Source organism: Ambystoma mexicanum, chromosome 12, assembly GCF_040938575.1.
Source record: "Ambystoma mexicanum isolate Mex_15411 chromosome 12, UKY_AmexF1_1, whole genome shotgun sequence".
In the NCBI taxonomy this organism is placed as follows: domain Eukaryota; kingdom Metazoa; phylum Chordata; class Amphibia; order Caudata; family Ambystomatidae; genus Ambystoma; species Ambystoma mexicanum.
In genome coordinates, this window is record NC_090936.1 from 1,256,927,925 (window position 1) to 1,256,950,837 (window position 22,913).

The 22,913-nt window shown below is 48.6% G+C and overlaps 1 protein-coding gene across 1 annotated transcript; it reads right to left on the bottom strand.

Annotated features, from left to right (window-relative positions):
• Window positions 1-227: 227 nt before the first annotated feature.
• On the bottom strand, window positions 228-15,865 carry LOC138514438 (zinc finger protein 271-like). The gene is made up of 2 exons (XM_069629949.1): window positions 15,712-15,865; window positions 228-2,558 (listed from the first exon to the last, which is right to left on the bottom strand). The coding sequence occupies exon 2, from the start codon at window positions 2,521-2,523 to the stop codon at window positions 811-813; it is 1,713 nt and encodes a 570-aa protein (XP_069486050.1). The 5' UTR covers window positions 2,524-2,558; window positions 15,712-15,865; the 3' UTR covers window positions 228-810.
• Window positions 15,866-22,913: the final 7,048 nt, after the last annotated feature.

Consider the following 22,913-nt stretch of genomic DNA (forward strand, 5'->3'; position numbering starts at 1 on the left):
TATCTTATCAGTGACTTGTGTCAAAAATTTATTTGTTTCAAAATGAACCTATAACTATGTTATGAACTATTTTATCAGTGCCTTGAAAAAGCCTGAGGGAGGGCAAAACACACACATAGCAGAGTTTTGTTGGCACCACGTTTCAAACATTTTGTTGCAACATCAATAACTATAGCACCACTTTTGTAAACACGTTGATTGTATAATCAATAACTATAAAATCTTAATGCACATATTTGAAGAATTTAATACATTCAAAAACTAACAAAGTGTAATGATCTTTTGAGAGTGATACACAGATTAAGTGAAATACCAAGCACACAGGCAAACATAGAATCCCAAACTTGCACTTAGTTCCGTGCAGACTTTGAAAATATCAGCCGAGTTATTTGATGCGCAGAGATGCGGGCTTGAATAAAGACTCTTCTCTTGGAGCGGATGTAGAGTCTATACTGCCTTTGAAGGAGACAGCAGGTCAGTTTGTCAGAGGGTGCGCTTGAAGAATCCCATTTAATTCGGCTGCCCTGCACTTGCGTTTAAGGGCAGCCAGTTCAGAGTTGTTCCAAGAGTTGCACTTTGTGGTAGGTTTCAGTTGTATCCTCATGATAGGGGAAAGAATATCATGAGTGTTGGAAAAGGATAGATTAAAGAGAGGGTTGTGACAGGGTGGGAGTCACGAGCAGAGTAGGTGGAGGCAAAGGCAGCTACTGACACTCTGTTCATGGCTCAGACAATGATTCCTCTGAAGTTTGCTCAGACTTGATCAGTGATTGAAGCTTTTCATACATACTTGGCTCCTCTGATGGACGCTTAGGGTTGAGAGGTCACTGAAGCTTTCCTTGCACTCTGAGCACTTGTGGGGCTCCCTTCAGTATGGATCCTCTGATGGCTGCGCAGAGCTGAGGAATTAATGAAGCTTTTCTTGCACTCTGTGCACTTGTAGGGCTTCTCACCTGTATGGATCCTCTGATGTATTCTCAGCGCTGAGGCATGAATGAAGGTTTTCTTGCACTCTGTGCACGTGTAGGGCTTCTCGCCTGTATGGATCCTCTTATGGGTTATCAGAGTTGAGGAATGACTGAAGCTTTTCTTGCACTCTGTGCACTTGTAGGGCTTCTCGCCAGTATGGATCCTCTGATGAATTATCAGATCTGAGGAATTAACAAAGCTTTTCTCACACTCAGTGCACTTGTAGGGCTTTTCCCCAGTGTGGATGCTCTGATGCCTTTTGAGATAAAAAGATGAAGTGAAGTATTTCTTGCAAGCTGTGCACTTATAGGGATTATGGACATTATGGATCCTCTGATGGCTTGTCAATGCTGAGGAGTGCCTGAAGCTTTTCTCACACTCAGTGCACTTGTAGGGCTTCTCCCCAGTATGGATGCTCTGATGCCTCTTCAGGAGTACGGGTGAACTGAAGCATTTCTTGCACTCTGTGCACTTGTAGGGCTTCTCCCCAGTATGGGTTCTATGATGCTCATAGAGTGTTGAGATCCGAGTGAAGCTTTTCTTACACTCTGTACATGTGTATGGCTTCACCCCAGTATGGATTCTCTGATGGATTGTCAAGGCTGAGGAGTAGCTGAAGCTTTTCTTGCACTCTGTGCATTTGTAGGGCTTTACCCCAGTATGGAACCTCTGATGGATTATCAGAGCTGAGGATTGACAGAAGCATTGTGTGCACTCTGGGCACTTGAAGGGCTTCACCCCTGTATGGTTCATAAGATGCCTTTTCAGATCTGAGGATCTACAGTAACTGTTCTTACACTCTGTGCACTCATATGGCTTCTCCCCAGTATGGATTCTCTGGTGGATTTTCAGACCTGAGGGACGACTGAAGCATTTCTTGCACTCAGTGCACATGTAGGGCTTCTCCCCAGTATGGATGCTATGATGGCATTTCAGATATAAGGATGAACTGAAGCATTTCTTGCACTCTGTGCACGCGTAGGGCTTCTCCCCAGTATGGATTCTCTGGTGGATTTTCAGAGCTGAAGAGTGACTGAAGCTTTTCTTGCACTCCAGGCACGTGTAGGGCTTCTCTCCAGTATGGATCCTCTGATGCTCATATAGTCCTGAGATCAGACTGAAACTTTTCTCACACTCAGTGCACTTGTAGGGCTTTTCCCCAGTATGGATGCTATGATGCCTTTTCAGATATAAGGATGAACTGAAGCATTTCTTGCACTCTGTGCACTTGTAGGGCTTCTCCCCTGTATGGTTTCTATGATGCTCATATAGTCTTGAGAGCTGATTGAAGCTTTTTTCACACTCGGTGCACTTGTACAGCTTCTCGCCTCCATGGGATTTCATGTGTGAGAGTAGAATGGACCTGCAAGGGAAGCACATCCCACAGACTCTGCAGGCAGCTGCCTTCTCTTTTGTTTTGATCTTCATAGGGGTGCTGGGCATTGGACTCCCCGAGAAGGATGGTACATTATTTGCAGGTTCAGTGGAATGGCACTGCCCATCGTCTGTAGAGCTTCTCTTAGTCCTTGGTATATCCCATCCACTCGTCTTCATTTCCAGATTCTTGGTTTTGGAGATGACTCCAGTCTCTGTTGAAAGAAGCAAAGATTTCAGATAGTTCACGCAATTGTACAACTAGAAAGAACATTGGCTTATGTAGTGCAGATTGCCCCACTCCACCAGTAACACACTTGGTGATAGTGAGAGTTTCTGTCGGTCACTCTGTCCATCAAAATAAATATAGGAATTCAGAGAAAGGGAAAATAACCTGGAAAAAGCCTGGATGTAAATGGAGGAACGGCAATTAATGTTATTGTGGTGTTTACTTGTGTTTTTGTTTTCATTTTACTTCCAGCATGCACAATCCTGCACACTTATTTCTACAGTAGTTGCTCCCTCCTTTTCCTATTGTTTCTCTCTGGGTAAGATCTTCAAATGGTAAGTATGGTACTCTAAAAATCAAAATTATAAATCTGATATAAATCAACTTAGTCGCAAAACACATAGGTGTACAAATTTACTGCGCAAGCGTTCCCTTCTCCCTATGATCACTAATATCTACGCAAAATATCAATGTTCCTGGGCTATATTATGTAATTTGACTATATTTGGTTACATTAAAATTAAGTCCTGTTAGAGGGGAAGGCGTCCCTCTCACTATCCTCCCTCCCATCTGGCCCATCATAGTGCCTCAAATGCATCTTGCCTCACTTTAAAGTGCCTACGGGAGTGGGACAGGGCTGGCCCCTGCCCAACATTCCCCCCTTTTGTTACTTCTACAGAAACAAAATCTGGGATTCTGGGATTCCTTTGTGCTCCCACTCCCACTCTCTGCTTCCACATATGGCTGAGTTCCTTTTATTGGCATCCAGACCCTACACACTGATCGCAAACTCTCCCCTCTATGTGCTTACTCTTAAGGTGAGCAAGTCATATAGATACATCCCGCCTCCAGCCTAGGTCCGGGGACAGAGAAAGGATGGTGTGGTATAGAGGATCCACTTCATCTTCATACGGGATGGGAAGCATTTTGTACCTAGGGCCACCCTGTGGGATATCAGTTTGTACTTCAAAATGTTCTGATTTGCGAGGTGCTTTTGGAACCACAATTGATACCATCATTCTTGCGCTATCAGGTGCCACAGTGGCACAGCATCGAAGAAAATGACCAGGATGAACACAATGATGGACATTAACATCCTCACAATCACTGTAAGCCACGACGGGGCTCAGTTAAATGCCATATTCAGCCAATCACTGGGCCTCATTACGACTGTGGCAGCCACGGTATGAACGGTGCCAGTAAGGGAGCGGCACCATTCATACTGGGCCGCCACATAACGTGTTATGCAGCGGGTCCTGCTCTGTACGCCTGGTCAGACCAGACGTGCAGAGCAGCACCCGCTAGCAGAACAGGATGCTAACAACGGACCAGTCATTAACGGGTCCATTGTTAGCATCCTCCCCATTCCCATTGAGCCCTATGGGGGCTCAAATGGGAATGGGGATGTACCGGGTCCCGCAAAAGGGAATTACCGGGCCCTCCAAGGTCGGAATGGCCTGGTAAGTCCCTTTTGCGGGACCTGGACCCAGACCCGACTTTGGGGGTAGCCATGCCGCTAAAAACGGTATGGCTACCTCCTAACTCGTAATGAGGCCCATAGTGTGCAACGGCAAATGGTGGACCCAGATTTTGTAAAGTGCAATGAAGACCAAAAAAACATCGGGTTCTGATGGTGAAAGTGCGGAAACATGTCAATAACAACTGGCAGGACATCACTGTACCGTAGTGAACTCAGGGTGATGAATATCCTCAACCACATCAAAACCCAGCACTTGATACGTGTCATACTTTGGTCATACTTCTCTTTTTATTCTGCTATACACATTCTCAGGGGTGGCCGCTTTAGCAGTTCTATCGGAAATAACAATATACCATTTCATAGTGGTAGACAATCCGCTACTTGCTGCAAACAACCTATTCTCTGCTTCCCCCACTGGCGTATCCTGCATATTAGAGTCATTAAATGCATTTCCATTATTATTGTTAATGTTCACAATAGTGCCAATATATGTACATCCACTCGTATTATTAACATTTAAATGTATCGTTCCATTTGGATAATATACAATCCTATTTCCCCCATTTTCCTCTTTATATGACCTCCCTCTCTAACACCCTCCCCCAATACACTCGCAAAAGTAATAGCCATATCACACTGATCCACAATAATAAATAAAGGTCCACATTCTCTCATTCGTGCATCTCGCCTCGCGTCCCTACTTAACAAATTATTTACATTAGTGGCGTCCATTTTCTTCTTTCCTGAAATAGAAGCACAGACACACAAGACAACGAAAAGGGAGAAATGTACAAAATGTACTTTGTACACACAATAAAGAGGAATAAGAGAGAGGGAAACGTGGGAAAAAGAGAGAGAGAGTGAGAGAGGAAAAAGGAAACAGAGATATGCACTGCCTGAAAAAGGGAAGATACAAAGCTGGCAGCTAGGTGTTGGCCTTCCACTGGAGCATGGTACTGCACACATATAGCCCCTGTATAGGCTGGTGATGTAGACGGGGTACAAGTACTGCTACCCCTCTTTTCTGAAGACAACTGATGCACCAGTGTGTTCTCTGGAGGTGCCATACGAACGTCAAAGAGGTGGAGCCAATAGTGCAATTCCTTGATCTACACAGTGAGGGGACAAAACACCAACTCGTAGGGCCTTAGAACCAGGGGATATTCCATGCGCGTATGAAATTCCGGACATAATTGAAGTCCCCAGGCAGCAGTGGTTGTGTGGTCATATGCTCAGGATCTGTCACCCTAGTGGTCTCAGCTTCTGGCATCTCTGTCGTCACAATCCTGGGAGGTGCAATCTGTCGGGAGACATATTCAATGGCCCTGGTTAGTGTACTGAAATACTCCTTGAACTCCTCGCCTAGCACCGCTGCAGCCCTATGTGCATCTGAAGCCCTGATTACAGGGGATATGGGAGTATGCATATGCTGACCAGTGACCACTTTGTTAGGTGACAAATGGTGGTCTTTGCTGGGCTGCATGCGTAAATTAAAGAGGGCCAGGGGCAAACAGTGCACCCAGTTTTCTTCAACATGGTACACAGTTTGGATAACTCACTCTTGAGGTGCCCATTTATTCTCTCCACACCACCGGCCTGTGGGTGATAAATCAAACACATCCGATACTTGATGCCAAGTAATGCTGTGACATGTTGAAATAACGCATTGAAGAAATGTGTGCCGTTGTCTGACCTTAAAACCTTAAACAAACCCCATTGCGGGAAGACTTTCCGCACTAAAAACCTTGCAGCACACTTGACATCCAGATGCGCACACGACCCTGCTTCCAGCTACCTTGAGATGTGGTGCAATGTATGACCATTTCTGTAATGCTTTTCTGGATGTTTGGTATAAACCAGTCCTCCTGTATATCTGTTACTATGGGCTGCTTCGAGCTGTGAGGTGTGAGATGACTAATGTAACTGTTCAAAGGCTACTGCTAGCAGTTCCTGGGGCATCACTACCTTGCTTTCCGAGAGCTCTCTTACCTCCATAACAGATGTGTCAGAGATGGCTTACATCCTCTCCGCAATCACAACTCTTTCTCCCTTTCAGGTGCCCTTCCTTGTAGTTCAATAATCTGGGAGATGGGCAAGCTTTGTAAGGTACTTGATGCTCGTTGCGGGTGGGGCAGTCGACAAGGTACTCAGCAGGTATTTTGTTTGGCAGGTACACCGCCATTTTGGCTGCCGCATCAGCAGCTGCGTTCCCCATTGATATTTCGCAAGTCCTGTTAGTGTGGGCAGCACACTTGACGACTGCAACAACAGATGGCTGTGATAATGCTTCTATCAGCATTTCTAACAGTGCCACATGCTGCACTGGGGATCCATCCACCCTCCGAAAACCCCTTCTCTTCCTGTGGGATAGACCTGTGTTACCATTGTTGTAACCTACGCAGAGTCAGAATATATTGTGACATGGCACCCTTGAGATACTCTTAGTGCTTCGATGAGCACCAGAAGTTCTGCTGCCTGTGCAGAATTTTGCTTAGCCAACCTTTTCATGTCCATCGTCTTGTACTCAGTACGATCTTCCTCAGGTCGTACCACTGCTGCCCCGTCCATCCCTGCCCATCCTCCTGATCAATTGTAGAAGACCTGTCAACAAAAAGCACTTCACTTTCTGTCAATGCACAGTCCCTTGCTTTGGGAGTGTCATCCTCCTCTTCTTTGTATGTGGCACAGTCATGCATCGCCAAATCTTCTGTAGTAGGCATGTCTGTCAAAAAGGTGGCAGGGTTCACTGTTCTACACCTAACCACATGAATATGGGGTTTAGAAATAATGATCTCATATGCCGAGGACCTTTGCGTAGGGTAGACTTTGACCTTTCTTGAATGGCAAACAAAGAATGTTCCACATACAATGTAACCAAACATCCCATTACAATGTTCTCTATTTCAAAGGCAGCAGCTGCCAAAGCTTGTTCGCATGCAAACTGCCCTTGCATCACTGAATCCAAAACACTGCTATAATAGGCCAATGGCTTATGGCCCATAGTGCTTTTCTGTGTCAACACCGCTGTCATAATCTGACCATCAGAGTGTGAAATGAAATACAATTCCTGCTTGTAATCTCGGGTGGCCAGTAGCCGTGCTGAACTAATGACTTCTTTTAAGTTGTCAAAGGGCCTCATTATACGGTAGGCGGTACGGGATTACCGGCACTGGTAAGGGCACTAGTGCCGGTAATCCCCTACCGCCCTACTACGAGGTTCCTCAGCGGGTCCCGTCCTTAACGTGTGGTCAGGCCACACATTAAGGAAGGGACCCGCTGAGGGAATTCAGAGCAAATAGCGGTACCGCTAATAGCGGTACCGTTATTAGCTCTTTCGCCATACCCATTGAGCCCTATGGGGGCTCGGATGGGAATGGGGAATGGCAATTGGCATAGGGACTTACCGGGTCCTCAAGGGTCTGAATGACCCGGTAAATCCCCATACCGCCTACCCGGACCCAGAAGGCGGTAGGGGGTAGCCATGGCACTAATTGCGCCATGGTTACCTCCTACCGTGTAATGAGGCCCAAAATGTCTGACCATCTCAGGCGCCCACTGTAACTTATGGTCCTTTGTCTTTTGTGCTTCCCTAAGCCCTGTAAAAGTGGTCTTGTGCACACCATGTAATCTAGGATCCAGGCACCACAGTAGTTACACAGGCCCAGAAATGTCTGCATCTCGCTAACTGAGGTGGGTCTGGGGGTGGCGCGTACTGACACTGCTCTGTCTGGTAGTATTCTTTTACCATTTGCTGATATGAACTTCCCCAAATAAAGCACTTCCTGTTGGCAATATTGTAATTTGGGCTTGTCAACCTTGTACCCCTTACAGGCCAACAATTATGAGAGTGCAATGAAGTCCCTTCGGCAGTGCTGTTCACTGTCACTGCACATTAGCAGATCGTCCACGTACTAAATAATCATGCTAGGCACGTTTCCATGAATATTCCCTAGATCGGCATGCAGTATTCTGTTAAATATACTCAGGCTTTCACAGTACACCTGAGGTAACCTTGTATGTTCGAACCGCATCTGACCCTGTGTAAATGCTGTGAGGCACTTTGACTCCGGATGGAGTGGAGTCGAGAAAAAAACATTTTTAAAATCCAATACAGTAAAATACGTGGCTTCTTTCTGGATGCTGCATAAAATTACTGCAGGATTTGGAACGACTAAAAACTCTTGCTGTACCACGTCATTTAGGGGGCACAAGTCCTGAATCATTCTCCAATTGCTTCCTGTCGATTTTCTGACAGGGTATATTGCTCTATCACACAGGGACGTAGATGGCACAATGATCCCCTGGGCTCAGTCATTACGGAATGAGCAAAAGATTTTGCTCCTTTCATCGCTGCTTTGATTAACTCTTGCTTCAAAATCTGTTCAGTGCCTAATAATCTTAAAGAGGCCTGGGTTATGCCTCTCCTCAAAAAACCTAATTTAGATACAAACATACCCACCAATTACAGACCTATAACAACAGTCCCATTGCTCCTAAACATTCTAGATAGAGCGGCCCACCTACAAATTCAAAGACCCTTGGAAGACAACAATCTACTAGGCCTGCGTCAATCTGGTTTCAAACCCAGGCATGGTACAGATCTGCCCTCCTGGGATCAATGGGAATGGGGACTGACACTTACCAGCACCCGGCAACGGGGAATTACCGGGTCTGGCAAGGCCGGAATACCCCGGTAATTCCCCATTGCCGGGTGCCGGTATTTTCACGAGTTTGCCGGCAGCCCGCCAAACTCGTAATGAGGCCCATTTTAAATAGGTGCATTATAAATACCTGATAAATTAAATAAATAAAAAATAACAACTATTCCCCCCTATTGTCCCGGCACCATCTCTCTCTTTTGTGAGAAACCAGGGTGTCACACTTGCTAGTCCCAACGGATCTCTCTCTTGGGGGGCCAGGGCACGACCATCGCCTTTGGATCCAGACCCTGGGGGTGGACCAGTTGGGGAGGTCACCTGGATGAGGGATCTTTGGGGGGTGGGGGTGAGACAACCGATGGTGAGAGGTGGTATTCCCCCCTTTCCCGTGCCGATACCCCATCCTATTCTCCAATGTTCCATTAACCCCCCTTTCTACACAAACACTGGGCTGAGGAAGAGAACGACTGAGAGTAAAGAGGCTAACCCTTACATATCTCATTAGACATGTCCCGTTAATCAGGTCAGGCAAAGTCAGGCACTAGACCGTAATCACATAAATCGGATACCCATTAGCTCCCCCCACACAGATAAGAGGCGGAACATAGAACACACTGAGCAAGGTGAGACACTGGAAAGAGAAGATCTTCTGGGGCAAAAGCAAACCCAATGGAGCAGGACTACCGATCGAGGGACTAGAGCGAGGGATAGAGAGACCCGGAAGATCCCAGCAGGAGGTTGTTGCCTCCAGGAAACCATGATGGATATGCAGAGAAAGCCAAATCCCAGAGAAGAAGAAGCCTGCTTTCCGTTTCAAGGACGCCAGCGACCCTCCTGGGTGAACGGCAGAGTTGGGAAGGTGAGTCTGTGGTATCTACCTTGACCCGTGAATCAAAGCCGCAGGGAAAAGAAAGGAATGCACAGAACCAGTTAGTGAAAGACATGAAAGGCCGGTTTGTGTCAAGGAAAGACTGACGCCGCAACAGAATATCGTACAATTGAAGGTTGCACGCATTCTGATGAGACATGAAAGAAAGCAAATCAGTCAGTCAACAAGTTTATTCGGATTCCAGAGAAAATCCATTAAACACAAAAAAAACATCATACAAAAACAATAACATTCAATATTCCAAGAAATAACAGAATACACCCCAATCGGAAATAATTGGGGAGGAGAATGAGTAAAACTAGGAGCCCCATTGTCATCCAGAAGTCCCCCATTACAAGGGCCTATCCCCCAAGGAACCTGACCAATGACGACCCAAAGGGGTGAGGTTAGCACCAGACAGGGGGGAGGGTCTCATAGTTAACCTCGGGGGGCACTCGAGGACTACTGGAGGATGACTACTGATTAAAATACCACTCCTGGGTGACCAGCTAGTCCCCCCACATTGTCCTAGAACCGCCCTTGCCACTCCCAGGTCCCAAAATGCAAGTTCCACAATGTCACCCTGCTGATTGTCCACTCTTGGCATTCTGCGACACCCTGCCAAGGATTCCCTGAACACAAAAGAGCAGCCTCTAGCGGACCGCAGCCAATGTAGACTTTTGTTGAGAAGTGCATCCCTTGACTCCTTCCTGTCCCTTGCCAACCCGGGTACGCCATGCAAGTACACGGTAGCTTGCCCGGTCCAGCCTAGGACATAGGGTGGAGGTAACTTCTCTCTACGCCACGAGCCATAGGCTCTCCCCTCTCCAGGAATGAGGCATGTTGGGCCCGATTTACTTGGTGCAGTTTCCTCCCGAGATGTAGGTTTAGCCTTACCTTGGGGCACCCCTTTGGACACTCTAGGCTCGACACAAGTACTGGGGTTGATACCCTTGGCTGCTTGTAGATTCCCAAGCACCATGCTAGAGAAAGGTTCAATGAACGTGGGTGACACAGGGGCCTGTACTTGTTGGTGTGGCAGGGTTGGGCCAGGGGTGAGACGATGGGTCCTTTGCGAGCTATTAGAATGTTACAGGGCTCCCCCTCGCACTGTTTTTCCCCCTGCATTCCTATGAGGACTGAGAGCAGATTTTTGATAGCTGCCAACTCAGCCAACAGTTGGATGCATACACATTTACACACCCTGGCTGTAGAATCACCCCCAATTGAGGGGTCGGTGGCTGGTTTTGCAGTGGGATTGGGGTCATCAGGTTGCTGCTTCGGAACCCCGGGTAAGGATAGATGAGAATGTGAGCTGACTGAAGGGCTTAACGATGACATATAATCGCTCCAAAGACTACTATTGTCAGAAGATATATTCAGCGGAGGTATGTCAATAGGCGGACTGCAAAGATGCAGGCTGCCCTCGTTGAGTGAGCAGACAGGGGTGGAGCTGGACGGGCCCACCTCTGAGCAAGAGCCAGAGGTAGAGAACACGTCTGCAGTAGGTGGACGGGACATCGGGCCTGGATGTCTTCCTCCGTTGGGGCCTATGAGAGCCTGGTCCTCCTGAGGCTTAGGGGAGCGGTCCCCTCCTGTGCAAAGGTCAGACATACTGCCCTGGTTAGTAGGTATTAGACCTTCCCTGGTCCCTAGTCCAGCAGCTGTACTGTCCCCCTGTGGCAGCCGACAGCCCCCATCTTTCATCACTAGTGGGGGTTCGGGGGAACATGGGAGGGACTCACCCCCAAGAATTAGGACAGAGTTTTGAACATTCGGGATTGGGGCTTTGGCTGGCGCTCCCTTTTGACCCTGGGAGCGAATCCTCTTCACAGCCAGGACCTTTCGCTTGAGTTTGGGACTGGTCGTTTGACGGGTGAGAAGAACCTCTGAGCAAAATGGGGGGAGGGGGAAGGGTGAGAGTGCTGGTAATGATGGGAGGGGTTTCCTTGGTGGGCCGTGGGCTTTCAAAGTTCTTAGGGACTTAAGGAGTGACATTGCGAATTTAGTAGGTCCACCCCAATGTTTCTACCTTCTTGTCCAAGACACACAGGCAATGCAGCTCCTCGTACAGTCCCTCGCCTGCACTTACTTCACCCTCTTCTCCCAGGTGTATCCAAGCCGAGTGTCCCTCTTCACCACCAAAACACTGTGTCCATATACCGCCTCAGGGTCAAAGGGACAGAGTCCAGAAGATGCACCTCCACGAGTCCGCAAACACCCTCCGCGGGACGCCAACACCCGCGCCCTTGTCCCCGCGGGCTTCACCCTGGCGGGCCGAGAGTCCTGGGGGAAATAGTGGAGGGGGCGTGGCTTGCACGCAAGTATGGAAGCCCTCCTGGGCCAAAACACCCTCCGCGGGACGCCAACACCCGCGCCCTTGTCCCCGCGGGCTTCACCCTAGTGGGCCGAGAGTCCTGGGGGAAATAGTGGAGGGGGCGTGGCTTGCACGCAAGTATGGAAGCCCTCCTGGGCCAAAACACCCTCCGCGGGACGCCAACACCCGCGCCCTTGTCCCCGCGAAAGCAAATCAGTAATGAACTAGATTCTGATAACTGTGAGGCCAGTGATACAGAGTAGCAGAGTGGTCCGGCGAAAGGAAGTAGCCCACTCGAAAGTCTCTAAAAAATGTTTTGATGTCTTGTTAAAAAGCGACAAAGTGAACAAACTCTGAAATCTGCAGGGTAGAGATTAACCCTATTGGGGAAGTTAAAAGGTGAATACTTTGAGAGACAGATTTCTTCGAACTTTTCTGATTGTGTTATGGAACTACCGAGACCAGGAAACACTGTGACAAATATCATAAGTGAGAGATAAAGTGAAAATTGAAGTTGTCCTGCGGAGGTCTATGGAAAAAGCCTTGTACATTTGAAAGTCTTCGACATCAGTGAGAGGTCCGAGCCTGAGCGAGGGAGACCTGGAATATGAAATAAGTTAGGGGAAGGGAACCCCTAATGAATGTGAATACATGTTGGGGAAGGGAACCCCTGCAAGTGCTGTGATTGCGAGGTCCGACTGAGGGAGCCCTACATGCCGTTGAATCAGGTACTTCTGTGTTAAGATTGAATCAGGTACTTCTGTGTTAAGAGGTCTGAACCCGACCAAGTGAGAGCAACGTGAACCTTTGTTGAATTGTGGAGGAACTTTTGGAAATCTGTAATAAGTGATTTTAACGTGGAAGGCCAGGCGGGCCTCTACCCACGTTTTGAACTGCCTTTGGTTTGATAACCCAAGTCATCCTGTCTACGGGGCCGCCTGGCTCTGTGCTGTCCAACGTGGGGAGGAGAGCTGACACAGCCACCGTGACCTTTTATGTTATAACACTGACTTTCCTTTGCATACACATTCCCCATTACACACTTTTTGGATAAGAGATGGGGCAGGCATCAGGTTTTGTTAGTATAGGCCATTTTAATTTGACAAAGACTGACTAGGACTGTGTTTTCTTTATTATTTGATGGTGGAGTAGTAGTTTTTACAAACCCCAACTTACACTTTTCCTCCACCTTCTCTTCCTATTTCACCATTTTCACATAACTTGGGCATTACTTTTAATCCTTCTCTTTTGTTCTCACTCCACATCTCTTCTAGTGCTCATTCTTGCTGTTATGCACTTTTCAAAATGTGTCCTGCTTGCCCCTCTCTTTTAATGCTATGAAATGTCTTCTTTTTTCTCTTGTCTTTTCTCGCTCATCTCTGTTGCTTGGACTCCCCGCCTCACATCTCCCTCCCCTTCGGTCTGTTTATAACTCCTCGATTTGTCTCCTTTGTTCTTTATCTGCTCGGTCTTCAATTACATCTTCTTTACTTTCTATTTCACTGCTTCCTTCTTTGCCACTTCCTCTCAATTGTCTTGACATGTACCCCCTTCTCTTTCTTCATTAGTCTCATTTCTGTTCCTTTGCTCTTCTAGATCCTAAACATTGGAACTCTCTTCCCCTCTCACTTTGCTCTGCTACCACTCCTTGTATGTTTCAATCAAATCCAAAAGCTCACCTTTTTATTTTTTGTTGCTGGTAAATTCTGTCTGCTTTCGCTATTCTGTTTTTGGTCATGTCTACATGTGCTTGCGATTGTACTGTTTTTTATGTATTCTGTTCCGCGCCTTTGGCGAAAGGCACTCTATACATTCATCAAATAAATAAATAAATAAATGGTCCAGAGGCATCTAGGCGCTGGGGGTAGATTAACCAGTGGGTCAGTGAACATGAATAAAATAAATGGCTTTTTCATTGATTTTGCGCAAAAAAGGGGGAAGTGTTCTCCACGGGGTGGAATCAATCCCTGCTCCATGAAAGGACACCAATGGTACCAGGTGAAGCCCACTTAGCGAAAGACTGCTCCGCGCCTGGTGCTGAGAGCACAGTGGATGCATGTACAGCGCCCTGCTCCTAGTGTGCTGAGAGCACAGTAGATGCATGCACAGCGTTCCGCGTCTAGTGCTGAGAGCACAGTGGATGTATGCACAGCGTTCCGCGCCTAGTGCTGAGAGCACAGTGGATGCATGCACAGCGTTCCGCGTCTAGTGCTGAGAGCTCAGTGGATGCATGCACAGCGTTCTGCACCTACTGTGCTGAGAGCACCGTGGATGCATGCACAGCGTTCCGCGTCTAGTGCTGAGAGCACAGTGGATGCATGCGCAGCGTTCTGCACCTAGTGTGCTGAGAGCACCGTGGATGCATGCACAGCGTTCCGCGCCTAGTGCTGAGAGCACAGTGGATGCATGCACAGCATTCCGCGCCTAGTGTGCTGAGAGCACAGTGGATGCATGCACAGCGCCCTGCTCCTAGTGCTGAGAGCACCGTGGATGCATGCACAGCGTTTCGCGCCTAGTGCTGAGAGCACAGTGGATGCATGCACAGCATTCCGCGCCTAGTGCTGAGAGCACAGTGGATGCATGCACAGCGTTCCACGTCTATTGCTGAGAGCACAGTGGATGCATGCACGGCGTTCTGCACCTAGTGTGCTGAGAGCACCATGGATGCATGCACAGCGTTCCGCGCCTAGTGCTGAGAACACAGTGGATGCATGCACAGCATTGTGTGCCTAGTGTGCTGAGAGCACAGTGGATGCATGCACAGCGCCCTGCTCCTAGTGCTGAAAGCACAGTAGATGCATGCACAGCGTTCCACGCCTAGTGCTGAGAGCACCGTGGATGCATGCACAGCGTTCCGCGCCTAGTGCTGAGAGCACAGTGGATGCATGCACAGCGTTCTGCACCTAGTGTGCTGAGAGCACCGTGGATGCATGCACAGCGTTCCGCGCCTAGTGCTGAGAACACAGTGGATGCATGCACAGCATTGCGTGCCTAGTGTGCTGAGAGCACAGTGGATGCATGCACAGCGCCCTGCTCCTAGTGCTGAAAGCACAGTAGATGCATGCACAGCGTTCCACGCCTAGTGCTGAGAGCACAGTGGATGCATGCACAGCGTTCAGCACCTAGTGTGCTGAGAGCACCGTGGAGGCATGCTTGACTCTCCTTTTGTTCCGCAGGGTGGGAGACATTATGGGCACTGCGTGTGGTGGAGAGAGGAGGCAGCAGAGGGCAATGCTTTTCTTTCCCCAGCAAAGGCTGCAGAAGCTCAGTCCTTTAAATTGTGATAAAGTGAAATGAAGGGCTTTCATTTTCACCTTGCAGCATAGCCGAGTACTGGTACTCTCTTTCAGGCATTGAGAAGTGCAGGAACTCAAATGCTCAAAAATAAGAAGCGCAGGTACTGAGGGCAGGCCCACTTAAAGCCCTGACGATAGGGCAGCCACTGGGCCAGTAAAAGGAGAGCACCCGGGTCCTGCTCGCCCCTTCTGCCCCCTGTGTTAACAGTGCTGGTGGTGGGAACACGTCTTGCTGGAGTGATACTGGAACATCACACCTGATCTGGAGAGCCCCTGAATGTGCACGTGACCTATCTTCTGAGAAAGGGACACATGCATAAGGAATTGGGGGTCACCCATTGCCACTTCCTGGCGCTCCACCTATGACTGCGAGTGTGGGCGCTATTTCTGAGCACTGGGCTTCCTTTCTAATCCTACGACTATTCAGCACCCAGAGCCCCCCAAATGTGACCCCTGACACGTAACACACATTCAGGAAGAGCAACACCGCCTCATCAGACACAGCACACCCCTCACTCACCTGATCAGGGGATGCTGGTGCCCCCCACTCTGAGGCGATGTCACTGCTGCATTAATATCAATTTCCGGGTTTAACTGATCAAAAGATGAGGGTCAGTCATTAAACTGCAGAGGTAGACTCTGCATCTCGGACTATCACAGCCCCCACCTTCTGATGAACCGCACAAGCCCAGAGCCCGAGACACTGCTCTTCAGGGCATGTTCAGGGGAAGCATGTACACAGTGACCTAGCCCAAAGCCCGAGACACTGCTCTCTAGGGCCTGCTTGGAAGCTGCCTGCACACAGCTGCATAGCAACGGAGCCCAACCACTGCTCTCCAGGGAATGATCAGTGGCAGCACGAGTACAGTGACATAAGCACAGAGCCTGAGACACTGCTCTCCAAGGCATAACCAGGGGTAGCATGTGCACAGCTGCATCAGACTAGAGCATGACACACTGCTCTACGGGGCATGTTTAGAAGCTGCATGCACACAGCTACACAGCTACAGAGCCCGAGACACTGCTCTCTCTCTAGGGCATGATCAGTGGCAGCATTTACACAGTGACACTGCTCTCCAGGGCCTGGCTAGAAGCAGCATGTACACAGCTACACAGCTACAGAGCCCGAGACACTGCTCTCCAGGGCATGATCAGTGGCAGCATTTACACAGTGACACTGCTCTCCAGGGCCTGCTTAGAAGCTGCATGTACACAGCTACACAGCCCGAGACACTGCTCTCTAGGGCCTGATCAGTGGCAGCATTTACACAGTGACACTGCTCTCCAGGGCCTGCTTAGAAGCAGCATGTACGCAGCTAAACAGCTACAGAGCCCTAGACACTGCTCTCCAGGGCATGATCAGTGCCAGCATTTACACAGTGACACTGCTCTCCAGGGCCTGCTTAGAATCTGCATGTACACAGATACACAGCTACAGAGCCCGAGACACTGCTCTCCAGGGCATGATCAGTGGCAGCATTTACACAGCTGAGTTGCGAGTGCATCGGGACCCCCATGATCCCTCCACTGCACAGACACACAAGGGACGCGTGCGTTCAGTTCGTGCTCCTAGGTCGCTCTGCGGCGGCCGGGAACGCCACCTTTATTTAAGGCCACACGGGGCAGGCACCACACTCAAATTTACCTTTTACAATTGACCTTTTGTCCTAATTGACCTAATAATAGTGGTCCTAATTGACACCCTGCACAATTGACCTTTACCTTTATTTTACTTTTTATATATATATATGTGGGGCCGGGATTGGGGGGCAGGGGGTTTGGATTGAGTGGGGATATATGTCCTAATTGACCTTCATTTCACGTACAATTGTGCAGAAGGTCAATTCTCCCGCAATCAATTGTGAAAAGATCAATCAGTCTACATCCGGTAAACTACATACAACGCACAACAATACACTGCACCCTAAAATAAACACCCCTTTAATCACAGTTCAGAGGTCAAAAACATATTCATTGAGATGGGCATTCTTCCCCCTCCCGACCCTTTGGGGATACCTTTTGCCCGCCTCCCGGATCAGGTCCTCCTCCCCTGTGTTCCCCCAACCTGGGAAACTCGGCCGATGGGCCAGGCCACCGCCCACGTCCGGTATCTCACCATAATCGCTTCTTTGAATCTCCTCCAGCCTGGTTTCTTCAACCTTCTTTAAAAAGCTGGCATTGCGGGTGACAGTGGCAGTCCCGTCTGAAGCAGTCACCATTGAGCCGTGCATCACCACCACGTCCATTTGACCAGGCTTGTATGTTAGCGACAGTTTGCCTTGAGGGTGCCGGTTCTTAACAAGCACCTCATCTCCTGGAGCTAACTACTGGGGCCAGAGTCCTCTCCTGATGTTCTCCTGTGCTGTCCTGAGACTCCTCTCCCGTTCCATCTGAGCAATGTCAATGACAGCTGGTTCTCTCTCTCTCACTTCCGGAATCAGACCCCTCAGACATCGCCGGAACATGGCCTCTGCCTGAGTCACTCCTGTGGACGCATGCGGGGTGGCCATGTACTCCATCAGGAACTGATATAAAGCTCTCTGCAGGCAATATCCTTGGCCGTGGGCAATGCAAAAGACCTTATTTAGCGTCCTCATGAATCTTTCCACTTTGCCATTTGTAAAGACTGGAGGGGGGTATCTGCACTCCTCCTCTCTATATGGCAGAGTAGAGGCACAGAGCACCCCATCCAAGATTCTCTATGTGGTAAAAAGTGGACGAGCAATCAAGGTTTAGCTCCCAGGAGGTGATGCAGGTTCTTAAGTACAGTGTAGTCCCCAAGCACCCACACAGGAATGTCCACACACTATGTTAGTGATAACACAGTTCTTTATATAAATAAGGTTCAAGTTATATATACAATCAAAATAACACAATTTGTACTCTGTCAATACTATAATGACAAATATACACAGGTCTACGTGGTATCACTCTTAACCATCGATTCCTTTGAAATGCATCAACTGCTACCAGCTCAAATGACATACGAATCAAACTGTAAGATGAATCAATGATAGACCACAGAAAGAAAGCAAGTTAAATCAAGCAATGGCAGAACAGTCTATCCCACTACCATGAGACGGTTCTGTGTGAGGATCCCCCCACCTGGACAACCTGTAAATAAAACATATTTGACAAGCTGAGTCCAGTTATGCTCAGTATAGTATCGACTCCAATGTACCTGGTTTCATAGAGTTCTTCGATGAGTCATCGACAGGCCCTTTTGAGTGCACTCCCTTTAAGGGAGGAGACACGGGTCGTCGAGATTCTGTGAAGAAAAGTTGAGGCAGCAGCTTCGGTTCTTGTGGTGCTCGTTGACAATCGGTCAAAAATGTCCTGCAAGAGGAGGCACGCGGTGCACCTTGACGGCGATAGTTCATTGCCGCAAAGAGTTAATGAAGAACTTTGGCCCAGCAAGGGTCATCAGCGTCTGGCGTCGGCGATCGGGACGTGTCCAAAGCTGGCTGTCGGATCTTCAGTGGCGTCTTTAGGGTCTTCGGGTGGCGGGAAACCCACCGGCAGATTCTCCTCAGTCATCGACGACCTTGACTTTCTCCAGCCAGAAAAAGTGGTCGACGGTGATGAGCAAGGCAGTCCTTCGATCAAATGCCTTAGGCAAAGGTAGAACGTAGCAGCTCCGGTCGTTGAGCAGAACAACGTCAAGTTGTCCCGCGTCTGGGCAACACTCTTCGACAGACTTCCAGCGGTTATAGCAAACCTGTGAAACCTGGTCAACAGTGATGGACTTGGATGTCCAGGTGCTTCACGGATTCCACGGCAGTCCCTTTCTCTGGTCGGCAGCCTTGCGAGGGTCTGACTTCGAGGGAGATTTGGCAAAGATCAGCTGGTGCACGATGGTCCCTCATAGCTCAGGAAGCGGTCTCCTAGCCAGATCCTCTCGTGGATCAGTTTCTTGAAGGCACAGCAGCTTTCAGATTACGTTGAAGGGAACATCGGTTCACCTTCTTCTTCCAGCTCAGCTTCGAGAGTAAGCATCAAGTATCGACTTCAGCTTCTGAACGATTTCCAGCAGTGAGAGGTCCCCAGATATACTGTTTGGTCTCTCATTCACTCTGCTGGGTCACACTCAGGCAACCAATCATTCAGAAGGGCATTCATGCATGCAGGCAGCCAGTCAGGCTCACAGTGCATTCAGGCCATTCTTCTCCATCCAGACACTCACAGCACGGAATTTGGATTCGGACAAGTACCACGCCATTCAGCACTCCACACTGCATTCATACTAGTTTCAGGCAGGGCTGTCTCAGTCATTGTGTCAAACACCAGAAACTAGACACCCATATCATGAAATGCATATTCGTCACACACTCCATTCACCCAGATCCCACCTCACAGGCGTACCCACAACAAAGAGTCATTGGGAAGGTTCTAGCCAGTCTGGCCTGGACTTCCCCACAATACCATATATGGAACTTCCACCCAACAGCCATTCAGGGGAAGGGACAGAGTCAGGGCTTCCCAGGACTTTGGGAAAACAAGGTAAAAGGCGATAGAAAGCAATCTTGTCTCCTATCAGGAATCAACTGATTCAAATGGCACGGCCTGCGTATCCGAAAATGGAGGATGCTCAGAGCACCTGTCAAATTCAGCATGGAGCTGCCACCAGCCCATACCCTGCTCTGTGGGCCACCCACAGGTGCCCACAAATATATACTAGGAGTACAGGGTTGTACCCCCATCCATCAGTGCTATAAGGGTATCCCAAGGGTCTGTTCACCACAACCAAAAAGAGGAAGAGCCACACCGCCAGGAGTCCCACATTAACTCCTGCACAGAAAACAAGGCAGAACATACATGATAAAGGTATAAGGGACAAGAATACAGAGGCCCTGTCTCTCCGATGCATTTCCAGCATCACACCATTCACCCAAGGTCATGCAGCAGTCATCTTACAGTGCTACATCCCAAGGTCTGAGGGAGGCCATGAGTTGCAAAGATCTTATCCAATGCCAAAGCCACCTTGTCAAATGACACTGACTCAATGAACTCCACCTCCGGATACCAGGACCATTCGTCCACGACCACCAGGAAGTGAGTGTTTCCCAGCCTGTGGATCGGCATGGACATTCTCCCAGTGCTTAGTCCCTCTTGGCAATGTCTCGATCAGAGGCTCCTTCTGTGCCGGGGACGCCCCCTGGCACCACACGCAGGCAGCGGCAAACTCCTCAACCCGCTTCTCTCGGTCTGGGATATAGGATCTGGGAACCACACCTTCTGTCGCAAACAGGCCTTGGTTTTGGCAATTTCTTGGTATCCCTGGTGTGCCAACTCGATGACCTGGAGGACCTTACCCTGTGGTATCACTATTCGGTCTCCTCGAAGTAATAGCCCCAACTCCACAGATGCCAGCTCGTCTTTGACCCTCCATAGCTGTTCCAGCTCGGATCTTGCTTTCTGGGCCCCTTGAGCCCGCGTATCCACGACCGACCTCAATGGGCCTTGTTGAAGGGCTGACTTCAGGATGTTGAAGCAGTCCTCGTCGGCCGCCACCTGTTCCAGTTTGTGGATGGGCACGGAGTTGGGATTTGCCACCTCCACCACCAGTCTCACATGTTCATCGACCTCATCGGCATTGATGTTTCCTTGTACATCTGGATCGCACCTTGAAAGGGGCCCCTAGGGGACCCTGACATCTATGGAAACAAGGCGAGTCACCACACACGATAGAGACACCAGACACGAGGTTGTATTCCCAAAGCTAGGGTTTTATTGCAAAGCAAAAGTCTCAGTTGGCCAACTCGGTCTCACACCCCGCGACGTGTATCTCTAGACCTCGAGGGACGCAAGAGAGTGAATTACGTACATCAGTTACATATATACAAAATGCATATCAAACAATCAGCTATGACATGTTTAACACCCCCTTTATTGGGTTTCTTTGAACTTGGTGTGATGATGGACATCTCCGACCATTATGACACCTTCAAACATCTATTCTAGTAACAATTTGCAATTTGTGAGTGCGAATGCATCTTTCAGTTGTTGAATAGAACACAGCGCTCTGTTTTTGGAAGCGAACTACATTCGGGGGGAGTTGCATTCCGGACCTTGCTATCTATCAGGTACTATTCGCGTCCTGGGAGCCAACATGCTCTAGCGGGCTCAGCAAAGGGGGGCCATAAGAAAAGCATAATTCAAGCCTTTAGCGGTATTATTCTAACATATTCTACCATATAACGAGACTGGCTGGCAGCTGTGAAATGATTAGATGCCCTGCAGCTCTGCTTCAAGGCTACATTCGGGAGGGAGCCGGGCATTCTTCCTGGCGCTGCCTACGTTTGTGTTTCAGCGAACTCTTGTTATCCTCACAGCCCTGCGGCCTTGTCCTTTTCACATACAGACAACAATGTTCCACAGTCGAGCAGTGTAAGAGGAAAATATACTGCGAAGCAATAGGAACAGAAAGCAATGAGCAATGGTTAGAAAACAAAATGGCGATTCTTGTTACATCAAAATGGCTGTTCGTTAGCAAACTTGAAAACCTATATTTTGTCATATCATGCATGAGACGGTTGGCCCACGGCCACCAAAATGTGTTTGCGGTTTCAGAGGTATCCGTATTTCTAGACTGACAAACCCTCCTTTGGCCGTATGCCAAACGTCTCATCTACTTATTGAAACCTCCTCTAGTGATGATGAATCTGAAGTACTTATGTCTGAGTCTTGCATGCTATCGTGGACATCAATGTCTTCATCAATATCTATTGCCATCAACTCTTTTACTGCTCTCATCTCATTTGGGTCTGGGCTAGTTCGATCATGAGGTTGTTTTTTCTTTGTTATCATATGCATGCATCCTTCCGTACATCCCTCAGTTACCTCAGCGCAAACTATGGGTAAACAATGTATACAACAACAGCACGTTAGGAATATTCCGAACACCACTACTAATATTGAGATCAACTTCCATCCCCATGATCGTAGTATTCCCCAAAACCAAGATTCTATTCCCCAGCTCCCTTCTCCAGTAGGGAGTTCAGAGCTTAGAACGTGCATTTTCTTTATTGCTTCAAAGATCGTGGGGGAATAGTCATTGGGCCTCATTACGACCAAGGCGGTAAGGGGTTTACGGCAGCGTAAACAGCGCCGACCCTTACCGCCTGAGTACGAGGTCCCTTAGCGCCATGGAGCTTTTAACACCAGGTGTTAAAATCCATGGCGCTAAGGGACCATGGAGTTAATTACGCCACCGTAATTTACGGTGGCGTAATTAACGCCTTCCCCACTCCCATTATGCCCTATGGGGCAAAAATGGGAATGGGGAAGGGTAAATGGGGATTGGGGACTTACCGCCCCGCCAAGGTCGGAATGGGGCGGTAAGTCCGCCAACCACCATGGCGTAAACGTAGTTTACGCCATGGTGGTAAAGTCACGGCCCAGGCGGTAACTTACCGCCTGGGTCGTGATGAGGCCCATTGACATAAACGCAACATGCTGATCCCACTATTTTGCAAATTCCCCACGATCAACCAGGATCACATTGAGAGCCATTCTATTTTGCAGCATCATTAACCTGATTCCTCTTTCTTCCAACGTCATGTTAAATAATATATCTGTTGTTGTGTTTATTGTATTCTTTAGTATTCTGGACAGTTGCCTTATATTATAGGAGTTCACTTTCTGCCCTAAGAATGGAATGAATGCTTTTGCTACATCAGTTGCTATTAAAACACCTTTGTCAGTCCTTTTGACTCTAGTTCT

What these genes read in the sequence shown, in the direction of transcription:
- LOC138514438 (XM_069629949.1), bottom strand. Translation starts at nt 2,523, where the DNA reads ATGAAGACGAGTGGATGGGATATACCAAGGACTAAGAGAAGCTCTACA.